Source organism: Alternaria arbusti, assembly GCF_024043155.1.
Source record: "Alternaria arbusti strain BMP 1465 chromosome Unknown scaffold_27, whole genome shotgun sequence".
Lineage (NCBI taxonomy): Eukaryota > Fungi > Ascomycota > Dothideomycetes > Pleosporales > Pleosporaceae > Alternaria > Alternaria arbusti.
This window is the reverse complement of record NW_026249967.1, coordinates 1-12,619: the sequence shown is the minus strand read 5'-3', so window position 1 is coordinate 12,619 and position 12,619 is coordinate 1. Positions and strand designations below refer to the sequence as shown.

General features: G+C 52.9%; 3 protein-coding genes across 3 annotated transcripts; 1 reads left to right on the top strand and 2 right to left on the bottom strand.

Moving 5' to 3' along the window:
* Positions 1-251: 251 nt before the first annotated feature.
* On the bottom strand, positions 252-1,168 carry J4E86_010904 (uncharacterized protein; the record flags this gene model as incomplete). Its single annotated transcript, XM_051451398.1, has 4 exons — positions 252-281; positions 441-662; positions 728-1,086; positions 1,156-1,168. The coding sequence occupies 4 exons, from the start codon at positions 1,166-1,168 to the stop codon at positions 252-254; spliced, it is 624 nt and encodes a 207-aa protein (XP_051297397.1).
* A 1,288-nt stretch (positions 1,169-2,456) lies between these two features.
* On the top strand, positions 2,457-3,053 carry J4E86_010903 (uncharacterized protein; the record flags this gene model as incomplete). The annotated part of the gene is made up of 1 exon (XM_051451397.1): positions 2,457-3,053. The coding sequence occupies one exon, from the start codon at positions 2,457-2,459 to the stop codon at positions 3,051-3,053; it is 597 nt and encodes a 198-aa protein (XP_051297396.1).
* A 2,273-nt stretch (positions 3,054-5,326) lies between these two features.
* Positions 5,327-5,977, bottom strand: J4E86_010902 (uncharacterized protein; the record flags this gene model as incomplete). The annotated part of the gene is made up of 2 exons (XM_051451396.1): positions 5,327-5,772; positions 5,827-5,977. The coding sequence occupies 2 exons, from the start codon at positions 5,975-5,977 to the stop codon at positions 5,327-5,329; spliced, it is 597 nt and encodes a 198-aa protein (XP_051297395.1).
* Between the last annotated feature and the right edge of the window lie 6,642 nt (positions 5,978-12,619).

Below are 12,619 nucleotides of genomic sequence, written 5' to 3'. Positions count from 1 at the left end.
AGAAAGGCAGACATGACACGAACCGACCACGAAGTATTGGATTGAGATAATGCTATGATGAGTACTTCTACTACTATCTGTTGCCTATATCTGACTCAGGAAGTTTCGTCCTCGTCATCAAGGACAAAAACGGGTCATCACATCGCAGATGCACCACGGCGAAGATGAATGATTGACAGATGATGTCAAGCAAGGTTGTCATTAACTAATTAAATATACATGGATATGGATGGGTGTCATCGTGGTAGTCATTATTCGTGTCTTTGTCTTCCGTCCGTCTTCTAGTATGATCAATCTGCGCACCGGGCGCGGCCTCGATATCGATACGACCATGAGCCTGCGTCTCAGGGAGCCTGAGACTGGAAAGTCCAAGAACATCAGGCATGGCAAGGTCGGGAATGCCAGGATAGCCGGCGAGTCTGCGCTGCGTAACCCCCCACCTTGAATCTGTCCTTTCCGATCCCGAGTCTGTCCTTCCTCCTAACATGATCAAAGACGTTGTAACGCGGCCCTGCGCTCCTCTTAGCTTTCTTCTTTTCTTTGCCCTTGCCCTTCTTCTGTTTGTCTTGACCCTCTCCCAGAACCGACCACATGCCGTTATCGTCTTGCACCGCCCTCTTCATCACTTTCTGCTTCTCTTTGTGCTTTGCATTTTTCTTCTTCTTTGCCTGCACAGCTAACGTGGCTGGAAGCGCCAGTGCGCAGACGGTGTTGATGGTAGAGCGACCAGGCTCGGGGAGGCCTCAGCTGCAGTATCGACGTCCATCTCCTCATGCCCAGGCTGCGCGTGGCTAGCCTCATACTGCCCGATCGAGACGTCCCCTATCACGCTCGCAATCTGCCAGCTCGACGGCCACTTCTTGCCGTTTTCGTCCACCCCCGCCCATCGCACCCGATACTCCGGTTCATCGGAGTTTCCCGGGTGTCTCTTGTGGGTGAGGTAGTCGACTTCGTAGGTTTCTTTGGTGTGACCCGCCGGAATTGGAAGCTTCGCGCGAGTGCGATAAGTGCGCGGCTCATAGAAGTTCATGCCACGAGCGGCTGAGTAGCGGGACAAGCGGCGCGTGGGCGCGGTGGAGTTGTCACCTACACGACGTCAGTACGACGATCAGGTACAAGGAGAATGGCGGTAGCGAGTCAGAGCAAGGGCCATACCGTCGCGTGTCATGATGGCGGGGTAGCGTGGGCGCTACGCCGCTGGTGTGGCCGAGAGAGATCGTGGTTGGACCGGAGAATATGCCTGTGTGCGCTAGCCCAGCCTGCGTCATATGGTAGGCATGCGCAGCACCTTCTTTCAACGACGACACGCGAAAGCAGCACTGATTTTATTCCGGCAGGCCAGAGAATGACGACTTTTGTATGGATCTGCACCCTCATCCAGAACGCAAAGGGCTGGCGTCGTTTGGATCTGGGGCCCTATCTGCGCGCAGAGGTCTTGGTGAGCTGCGGCGTTTCTGGCTGCGGGACGCCCACCCAAAGTCCTATGGCTGCGCACACCTGTCCACAGCCGCAAAGCGATCCAACCTTCGTCATAACTTGAATTCTTTGTCGCATTGATCATCTAGAAGTACTTGTGCTTTCACGAGGCTGACATCTTCCCGTCGTGGTTGTGGTGTCGCATGGCACTGTTTTGCAGCTTGCCAGCAAGCCTCACGCCCAACGCGTCCCGTTTCGCCCGGCGATGCCACCATGTTCAGGTCGATCGAGATGAGATATTGACCCGCCGAATCTTCGTGATAGAAGCTCGATATCATGATGGAGGTACCATACACTCATCTGCATGGGTGTTCGTCGATGAAATTTGTCCACCTCGTCAGTCGTCCACAAAGATGCTCGAGAGGCCGAGAACGTGTGAGGGTCGCATGAACAGAGACATTGGCTCCAGCTTATGTTTCCTTTGGACTTCCCTGAACTCTTATCGTCATTTCGAATTTGTGTCGCTGCGAGGCAAATGTGAAACACTGATTCAACGCCCTTACTCTCACCACTTCGGTTCAGCGCCAGCGCAGTTGTGAGATCAAGCAAGTGCTCGCATCGCACCGGATGTATCGCTTCCCCTATTGGCTAATGGTCCGCAAGCATCGAGAGCAGTACCATTATTCTCATTGTCTACTCATGCCGAGGCAATTTATGCCAACCACAGCGCACTGCGAGCGAATCCAAAGACCTTGAATCATTGCCTCAACCCTCATCAATATTCTGACCAGATTACAGACCCAAGGCCGACCCAGACGGCATGATAAATATCGCGTGTTTCCTCCCGGATGTTCTCATCGTGGCATATTCTACGCAATCCCCAGAACATTATCTCTACCCAGCGGACGAGAGCAGTGGCAAGATTTCGAAATCGCTAAACATCAATCGGACCTGCACTGTGACCCTTACGTGAGTACATTATACGGAATCACGTACCCTTCTTCCCTGTGCTTCCCCGCTGACTTCCAAGATCAGGCGCAATGGACAACCGTCGTTCGCCCCTACCTATCTGGCTCGATATCCTGTTGTTCATAAACCTCACGACTGTCATTGTCTGTACCTCCAAGATCTTCCTTCACAGTCTCGGCTACTTGGATGCCCACTACATCTCGGGTTCGGACACAGATGCTCGCGTGTTGCTTCTGGGAGCGTTCGTCATGATCCTGATTGCCAACATGATCATGAGGAGGGTACAAGCCGTCATCAGAGACGTGGAGAAGCTCAAGTCTAGCATGGCGCTAGCCCGTCGTGAGCTAGCTGTCGCCGAGCGTCATCGTCGAGAGTCGCTAAGGGAGGAAGAGGACGAGGAATTCGAGCTCATCTTATCGGACGCTACTACCGATACGGTGCAGGCAAACCTGAACGCACTCCGAGCCTATGCCGACGCCAACAACGACATCATGGCGATCCTGGACAGAATGCATGGTCGCAAGGACCCCGATATGGCTTCCATCAGGAGTGTGCTCGAGGTCAGAACCACCATCGAAGAGCTGAGGAGGAAGAGTGGCGACGAGTTCGAGATGCACATTGCTCGCTTGGACATTATCCGTTCGGCCTTCAGGCAACGAGACACCTAGGATACGTACCATGTTCTTCTACCCGGACTCTGTTAGCGAGACGAAGGAGGTCGTATTTCCTTTTATACATGTGTTCGTGTCCAGTACTTTCCTAGTTACTGCGAAGAAACTTAACTAGCATAGCAAAGATTCCGTCAGCGTCTTATCATCTCTCTTCCCCGAACGGATGAATGGCTCCTGTCTTGCGATTTGTCATGGATGAGATTCAGCTATAGCCAGTGTACTGCTTTCTCCATACTGGGCTCGTCTTCAACCGAACTTGCTGCGGTAAGAACGGGAGTAAGCCAAGGACCATGTTTCAATTGCGATGCATCCTTTTATTTTCCAAGGGTGATACACAAAGCCCTCATCCCTCATGGGAGATGGAAAGCCCAATGGTCTTGAACCTCACTTCCAACCCAGACGTGTAGTCTAGCCTTTCTATCACATAACTCTCTTCTGTCGCCTATCTTCAGCTTCGAGAAAAGGCTCGGGGGAAGAGAAGTACACTGGGCCATTCGGCATGCAAATTAGGCTAGCAATGCGAGAAGAAGAAGCCGAGGCTGGTGCAACAGGCAGCTCGGATCGATACGATTTGACAATGAGGCACCACGTCGGCTTCTTTCCACACTATTTGACCTTCATATTGTTGCCTGCTGAGGCGCGGCACTGGTACTGCAATCTTGAGACCGGTGCGGAATACAGGCCACATCTGAGCTTGTCGAGGGATCATCGGGCTGTACGCATTCCTCTCCGCCTCTCCTCGCTACCTGACACAACCCACGATCTAGCTTACAGGCCCATGACCTCAGCGGGGTCAACACCATGCAACCGGGTGTATGTATGTGTCATCCTCCTCGTGTATCAGCAACCCGCCGGCATAGCAAAGAGCGGCTTCGCTTATTCGGACGTCGTCGAGGGGACAGAGTTTGAAGAGGGTCATCGTGGGCGCATTGCGAGCTGAGACAGATGCTACAGATAGTCGCATGACTGGCCGGGATCGACTGCGAGGAGGCTCAGACGAAGATTCGTGACGGGCGATGTGCTAGAGGACGGGAGCATCAGTCTCGGCCGCTAACGCCTACACCTTACCTGATGGCATGGTTTTGCGCGACTATGCAATGCTAGTAGCCGTGTTTTCCTCTACCTTACTCCGTCGGATTGTCTAATCTCTTGCGCATGGAAGGAGTGTTGATGCGGGGTGGGATCGAAGACTTGTGCGTATGCGTATGCGGTAAAGGGTGTGTTGGCGGACGATGAAAGGCAGTCGCAGCCTGGTACGCTTCTACATACCAAGAGTCGGTATGAAGCCAATCCAGATTGATAGAGCCTGGGCAGTTTGTACCGGTGTTAGGCGATGAATAGGGATCGCAGCACGAGCTCTCGGATCGCAATGCCCTCCTTATAGGAACTAATGCGCCTTCATACGCGCCTCAGTACTTCAAATGCCATCTGTGCTATTTGGGAACACGGCCAGAGGTTATGGCGCCATCGATACTGCTGGGTGTCGCGATTTGGTGTTGCGATACGCGCCGCACATGGCTAGTGACGTCGCATCACCAATGGCGCATCGCAACGCGTTGTTTGAGTCAAGAAAGACACAGTAATGTAAGTGTAGAGCGCGAGTTCATTCTGGCGGTACGCGTACCGGATGCGCATATGGGCATACGCTGTGTTCGCACTCGAGGGCGCGGTGGCCTGCGATCTTGCCCGGGTGGGAGCTGATTAGTCGGCACGTGATGACGACAGCTTGGCAGGGTCCCCGCAATCGAGGCTCAGCGCATCTGCCAGGTGCTTCTGCATCTCTCCATACGCCGTACTCTGTCGGCACATAGAAGAACACCTGATCTACCAATGGCGGCGCGGTCGCCCACGAACAAGAGGCATCGCATCCTTGTTGGGCGCGGGCAACGCAGCTGACTTCTGCGCTAGACTCTTCGCGCTTCACCTCAACGATGGGTGACAATACTGCACCAAGGTCGTCTCTCCGTCTCAAACTTCGAAGGGCGATAGAAGTATAGTTGTATTAATCTTTTGCCCACATTCTGCCCGGACAAAGTCGACACTTCATCCACGGCGATAGGAAAGTAAACGGCACGGAAGACGATGGACTCAACGATGCCAGTTCTCATGCGCTGGAACGAAGTCAAAAGAGTCAAGCCGTATTCCGGCATCAAATGTTTGAGAAAGAGCTGGATGCTAGCCCATTTATCACCCCAAACCGTACGCAGAGAAGAGAAAGCTCCGGAGCGCAGCATACCATCCCGATTCCAACGCCAGCCGTAATCCACTACCTACAGGTCTTTGATGATGCACCTCATGAACCACATCATGACAATGAGCGAGAAGAACATGACAAGCAGGGCCTGTCCGATCGCCACGGCAGCCATGACCATTGCGACAATCGTAGCGAGACCCTGACTGATAACCACGCTGCAGAACATCCTGATGACGACCTCGGCTTTAGCTTTCGCTAGAGCCACGTCCACCTCTTTGTCAAGACATCCGGCCCGCTCAGAAGGGACTGGTACCTCTGCATGGTCGGGCGGACTGGCGGCTGGGAGTTCAGATGTAAGCAAACGTATGCGAAAGTGCTGATATATCGTACCTTCCACCGGCGCTATCTTCGGGGCGTCGACCGCAGAAGGCGCGTTCTCACATTCCTTCTCACGCGGGTTCGACGATGGGTGCTTTGCCTTGCCCGCAAGCAGTAGGTCATCGTATGGGTCTCCCTCAGTCTCTGGTCCAACGTCAGTTTCGCCATGACAGCTGTGGCACCAAGACCGTCACTGACCATTGCTGGAAGCATGCATCGTGAAGAGCGTGCTGATACGTTCGGCAATCGGGCTGTCGAATAGCCGGTCAGGATCACCAAGCTTGAAGAGAGGTTGCAGCTCATAGACTTCTTCGTGGCGTGAGTTGTTGACGTTGCCGACGCCCGACATGACGGTGAGTTGGTAGAATGTCTTCGAATTGGGATACTGGGCGCGTGCGATCGGCGAACAGGGTGAATGCTCGATTTTGAGGAGAGAACAGCCGTGAACAGATTCTTGATGTGGTGCCCGAAGAGAGAGCACGGAAGCCGACTTCTTATCCAGATATCGCTGCACGTTCGGCACTCATTCAAATCGAACCAGCGATCGTGCTTAGAGACACCCATATTTTGGGTAACGTATGGCCACGCTCAGTGCTGTCCGTGTTCTGGAACTTCTTCAATCGACCTTTGGCCCAATCTGCTAGCCGAGACATGAAGGATTCGCTCCCGTCTCGGTCATAAGAAGCACAGCGTCAAAATACCGGACCTTTGCACCATCGTTCGTACCTTTGAACTTGCCTGTACTCATGAAAACTCTAGTCTACCGGACTGCATTGTTAGTATTCCTTCGCTCGTTGTTCGCAAAGACCTGAGTGCGATGCGGCGACCATTGGTGCTCGCGCGAGTTGTGCCGTCCCGGGCTCATGCGGCACAGACACAACGAAGTTACACAAGACGCGGCTGGCCACGCCGATTTCCATTTCGTGCGAAACCTAGTACCGGATCCTTCCCGTGATTGATGTTCTTGGGGACGCTGTCAAGACCAAAACAAGCAACGCACCCACGTGCGCGGAGATAAAGTTCTCGCCAATAATACGCACCCGGACTGGTAAAAGCCAGTGGTGGGTAATCCCTGTGTGCTTCGTTCCGCGAGATGTGGTGTTGTCTTCGATACATTCTCCATGGCTATAGATCGGATCGAAGCACGAATGTGCTTGTCCCGCTCACGGATAGACTTGTATCTGGCTATATTTATGCTGATTTGTTGCAAAACCCCGGAAGAACGTCTGCGCACAATGATTGATTCTTGAACCCTCATTACAACACTAGCCATGACGGCATTCCTGATCAGTACTATCCTCGGCGCTTTCTTGACAAATGGAGGACGCAGAGGCTTATCGTCCCCAAGAGCGGTCGCAACGCTATTCTTTCACGATGGGGTTTGAGATATGCCGTAACAGAAGCAGCGAAACCCTCCAAGCGCCAGTTGTAAATGTTCTTGTTCGAAGAGGAATACGCAGGATGACCGTATAAGGAGTTTGAATGCTAGGTAGCGACTGCAGATCAGGCACGATCGTACGTATAGCTCATCGATGAGAGAGTCCGGCAATGACGTTCAACACATGCTCGTGATTCCGTCTATCTCGCCTCTGGCTACGTGTTGATGGTCCCATCTTGTACGGAGCGAGGGTGCCCAGGGACTGGACAGGCAGAATCGGCTGAGGGCGAGCAGTTTGGCTGCAATAACGTGGGAGCGTCAAGTTGTCGTCGCTTGAGCAGCGCTGAGGCGGGCGGGGTATCGGTGGAGTGTCGTATCGGTGTGGGCGTTGATGTGTAGCGAGGGCGTCTAGCGGGCAGTCTTGAGGTCGAATGCGGCATCGGCGATATGTTGGCAATGCTCGTCGTCACTGCCTTGCCAAGGACCCGCGGTACGTCCTACGGTGTCGTGTCAGTCGCGACAGAAGTAGCTTTGGGGATAGGGCGATGAGCCCATACCCATTCGTGCGTCCGGGATATCGCGATGTCGCCCGCATTATATAGTGATGTAATGCGTGTAGGGTAGAGCGATTGCGCTGTGGCTGTCTCTTCGGCGTGTGTGAATGTATCGTAAGGCTGGCGGGGGCTGCTTGAGGCGCGACGCGCTCCAGGGTTGGCGCGCGCGGGGCCTCGGCGGCTACATCATACGGGTGGGCAGGCGTACATGGTAGAAGGATTGCCCGAGCTCTGGCTGAAGTAAGGGCGAAGGCAAGTCATCATGGAGGAGGCGGTTGTGGTGTCGACGAGAACCACCCTAAGGACAGCGAAGTGGGAACACAAGGGTGGGTGGTTGGGCGTGGTGCTGGCTGTCGCGTTCCGGGTGAAGGTCGGGTGACGTCCAGGTCAGCTGAGCATGTCGTCTCAACGCAGTTCAATCGTGTAGAAAAGGCCTAGGGCAAAAGGGCCGTCCGAGTTGGAGTGCAACATTGTCGTTGAATTAAGAAGGGTGTCAGCGCCCCAACCTTCGGGTTAGCGCCCTTTTGCGCCAATTCCCCCGCTCAAGAGATCCTCTCTACCCCACAACCATCCGACATCTCGACCCCGGCTAGCGGACACGGCCGCAGTCTTTCGCACCCGCTACCCATGGTGGACCGACTGTGAAATGTGATGCCATGTCGACTTGTGGTCGCAACAACCTCCTGGCGGTGTTCACCAGAGCTCAGGCAAGCTGGTGAAGAAAGAGGAATAAGAATTGGAGATGGGGCTCAGGATGTGGTGCCGGATTTTAGTACGCCGATTAGTATGAGCTATTCGAAGTACTGTTCCCGGGCTTTGAAGGTCTAGAGTTGCCGTCAAGGCAAATCTTAGCCTACCGTCTCTTCTCTCCACTCACATTCACCAGCACGTCGAGGCCGAGGCTCCTGTCACCGGCGTCGACTTGCACGTTGGCCGACCTTTGTGCTCGTCTTGATCTTTCTGTCTACTTCAAGCAGACTGGAGCGTTGACGTCCGCCAGCATGGCCAGATCGATCAGGTGCTTTCTCATGTTCCGCAGTCTGTGTTTCTTGGCTGCTGGCCCTCTACTGATAATTGCGTTCACTCCAGCATGACGGGAGCGCGAATGTAGACGAGGTGCTGTATCTTTGGGAATTACCAAGAGATGAATGCTTGAAGGTGCCTGGCAGTCGACATCTGGAAGGCTTCGCTCTGGGACTGGCTCGTGGAAACCTCAGCAATCTCATGTTGTTGATATGAGCTGATTGCATCACAAAACCGCAGCCGCACTATCGTGTCCCATGACTAGGACGCACGTATACTCGGAGTGGCTAAGGGCCTCCTTGCTGTTAGCCCATTGTGGATGTGAGGCATGATAACTTAGTCGGAGGATTTTGGAAAGATTTGTTGAACTACTTTTGGTGCACTAAGATACCCTAATTTGTCTAGAAATTTTGGAGCATTTGTGCTATACGTGCTACACCACGATGTCTATCGAGAACTGCACGAGTCCTCGCCCAATCTTCCCTGTCTGATGATTCTCGGGCATCTTCACCAGCCTAAACACATGCTAACCCCGTGCCGGACGGGTCTGCATCCTGTTGACCTCACCTTAAGGCGGTCCTCAGTTCTGATATCAGACGTCTCCGTATAATCACCAACCATCGAATAGACTATCGGGGGGATGTAAAGGCGCTTCATTTGCGCCCCCCAAGCCCATGCCATCAAGCCATTCGTGGATGACTTCGAAGCTCTTCTTCATCTTCTCTTCTCCGCTATCAATGCTACTCTCGCGGAACATTTGGGCGATATACCGGCTTGGGATAGCGGTGTTGGTTCGACTCTGGTCGCCATGAGTCGAGCGGCGGTGGCGGGATTGGCGTATTTTTTCGAGTCTTGGTTTCCTTGACCAGGCCCTTGCCTCATAATACCAGTCTGCATGGCTGGCCCAGTGCCTGAGGGTCCTACGCTGGCTTTGTTTCCGGTGGTCCGATTCTGTGAAGTGTGCTGATGATTTGCTGGGCGTCTGGTGCTTGTCCTTGGTCGAAGCGCACTTCTTGCAAACGAGCCGACAACGTATGCTCTTGCGGTTGCTTCAGTTGACGCCCCGTCACGATAGAAGACGTTTGACTGATAACGTCTGGTGGGTATGCTTTCGAATGGCTGAGGTCGTGTATGGTTCGCATTAAGATGAATATATAAGCAAGTGGGTATCGTCAAAAAGGTGTCCAAGTCTGGTATAGCCCTCTACCAGTATCAAAAAGGTCGTAAAATAAGAGTATTTGCAACATATCCTCGGCAGCTTCTATGGTTCGCATCTTGCACTTTTAGTTGGGAGAGTGTGCCGCGTGCGTCCCGACTCGCATGGTCGACTTGGACGCTCCATGTTTTCATGTGATCATCACCCATTATACCCGATTTGTCACGCCGCGACAAGTATGGACGATAGAGATGGGGCAAGTTGGGCAATTTCAAACGCTGAATGTACACGTTAGCCACCCAGATAGGGTGAGGTGAATGCGTCCTTACGTTTTGCGTGGTCACGCACCTGCCGAAAGCAAAGTCGAGGTGAGCGATGGCCGCTGGAAATATGCGCTACAATAAGATAAGCTTGTGTGAATTGATTTATGAAGGGAAGCAAAATGTGCTCAGTAGTTGACAAAGCTTTATGGGGATAGAGAGGTGGCAGTCCTCGCCGAAGGTGTGGTTGATTAAGACCAGATGGTTGTGACACGGACAGTACGGGCATGAGAAGGTGATTCGATGGGATGGTAGAGGTTGGAGGTAAGATGAGTACTTCGATATATATATATATATATGGGAGGTGTATCCGGCACGCGAGAGACCGCCTCTAGGGTCGATAAAGGCAGATGGTGAGAGAAACGACGTTAGTTTATGTGGGCAATCGAATTCCCTGTTGTACGATCCGCTGCGCTTCTTGTTGTGGGTGCGAAGAACACATTGTTCTCGCTCACAGTAAACATGCGCATGCGGCAAGACAGCTTAGTCGACAGAACTTAGAGTTTGAAATACTCAGTTTGACTGCTTTTGGTACGTGAGATAAGGTAAAGCGATTCATGTACTACTATTGAAGCTCCTATAGATTGCAGCTATCGCCAGATTTGCATCTCGTGCTTAACACACCGCCGCCACGAACACCATCAAAGTTGCAGAAATGCACCTTTCGTTAAATCCTGTGTACTGCTTAACAAAGTGAAATGCGGTGGATGTCACTAACCGGGATCGATCACCGTAATGGACCTGAGTCGATGCTCTTTGTGTATCTTATCGCCCCGTCGCTCTTTAGTTCTATGCCCTCGTGGAATCACTTGTTGTATATTGTGGATGTGAAACCTCTCTGTATAATTACCATTTTTTTTTAGTAAGCCAGCAGGTAGCCTAGCAGGCGCTTGGTTAAACCTACCTAGAAGCATCTCGTTCATCCATCGACGGACGTGATCGAAATTTCCTATCTTATTTCTCTTGTTATTAAAGCTAGCCTTGCTGATGTTTAGGCTGTCGTTTTTATACAGACTACTGGCGTTGTTCTAGGTCTAGTAATTAAGATCTACCTGTGAAGTGTAGAGGTAGCGGAAACCCGTGACTGCTATGCGCTAGTCGCCGGGGGTCTTGCAGTCCTTCTGGTTGAAGCCGCCGGCCGGGTTGCGCTATCTGTTCTTTCTAGTAACTGTCTCGACCTTCCCTCTTAATGCCTTACCTGTCGCGCGGGCGGCAATACTAGTAGCAAAGGTGTTTGTTTAGGACTGAGTGGTGCAAGATCCGGTGAGCTTGACGAGTTGGGCGTTCGCCCCCGTCTCTTTTGGGTCGGTCTTGCTACATCGTGACAGCTTCCCTACGGCCGCGCAGGCTTAGTCCAGTAACTTCTCTTCTACCGCTGAGATTGCTGGAATATTAGGGGCGTGCCGCGTTCTTGGGCTGTTACAAATATCGGTAGCCAGAGGGTCGCATTAGCAAGCCACGTCGGGTGAGTGTGATGAAGACTTGTAGCTGTTGACTGAGGTCACTTCAATGACCCCTTGATAGTGAAGTAGCAGTTAGGGGGTTTGGGATAAGAATGTAAGTCGTGCCGAGTTGTGTGCTAAGTGGCAAGGCATGCGCCGCACGCGTAGGATGGCACATTGGCTCGATGATAATAGGTGGTGTGAGGAAGGAGTTCGATCCAGCAACAGAACTCCTCGCTACACAAGTCGACGCAATAGCAATTGAGCACAGCAACTGAAAGACGGCCTTGTACTCGGGGCCATATACTTGCCGATATGGGACAGGATTCGGTGCGCCGTAAGCCTCTGATACTGAATCGAAGCTGAAGCCTGACTCCAAAGAAGTCCGCTCAATGGGGATATGTCCATGGGTATGTTCGGGCGGTGAATCTTTGCCCAACTTCAACCAATGCCTCGCTGTCACTCGTTGGTCAGCCGACCCAACGCAGTCACTCACTTCCCAAGCCAGCAGACGCCCGGGGCCTGGTATTTGGTGACTCTGGTAGCCCAGAAATGGATACTATCTACTTCCCCTTCAATCAGCCCACATCGAGGGCCAGAGCAGTGTACATATGGCATGGTTAGCCAAGGCTGAATGTCACCAAAAGGTTGCACAACTCGATGGAACAGGACAAAGTCCACTTGTCAGCCACCTGTGAAGACGCTGGAGAAGTTACGAGACGAGCAATCCGACATGGCGGAGGAGCGGAGAACGGCCAGCGATAGCAGCAGTAGTGTCCAGCCTTCTTTGCCATATATCTTTTTCGTCATATCCGGGAACAGCTCTTCGGTGGTTGGATAGTTCGAAAGGAATGGTTCTTTCGTGGTCGAGCGTTGGACGGGAAGAGACTCACTACATCTTTCCTTCCTTATATGTGGAAACAGCTCCCTGACACGACGATTAGTGAGACTACGCCGGCTATGCCGTCGGTGACGAAGAAGATCAGCACTGTTGCGCAAAGACCCGGCGAAAGTGCTCTAGGCTATAGGCTATCCATATCTGGTGTGCTGAGGCGTGGTAGGGTGTTCGGGGGGGGGGGGGGGGGTGTGGGGGGGGGTGGGTGGGGGGGGGTGTTGGT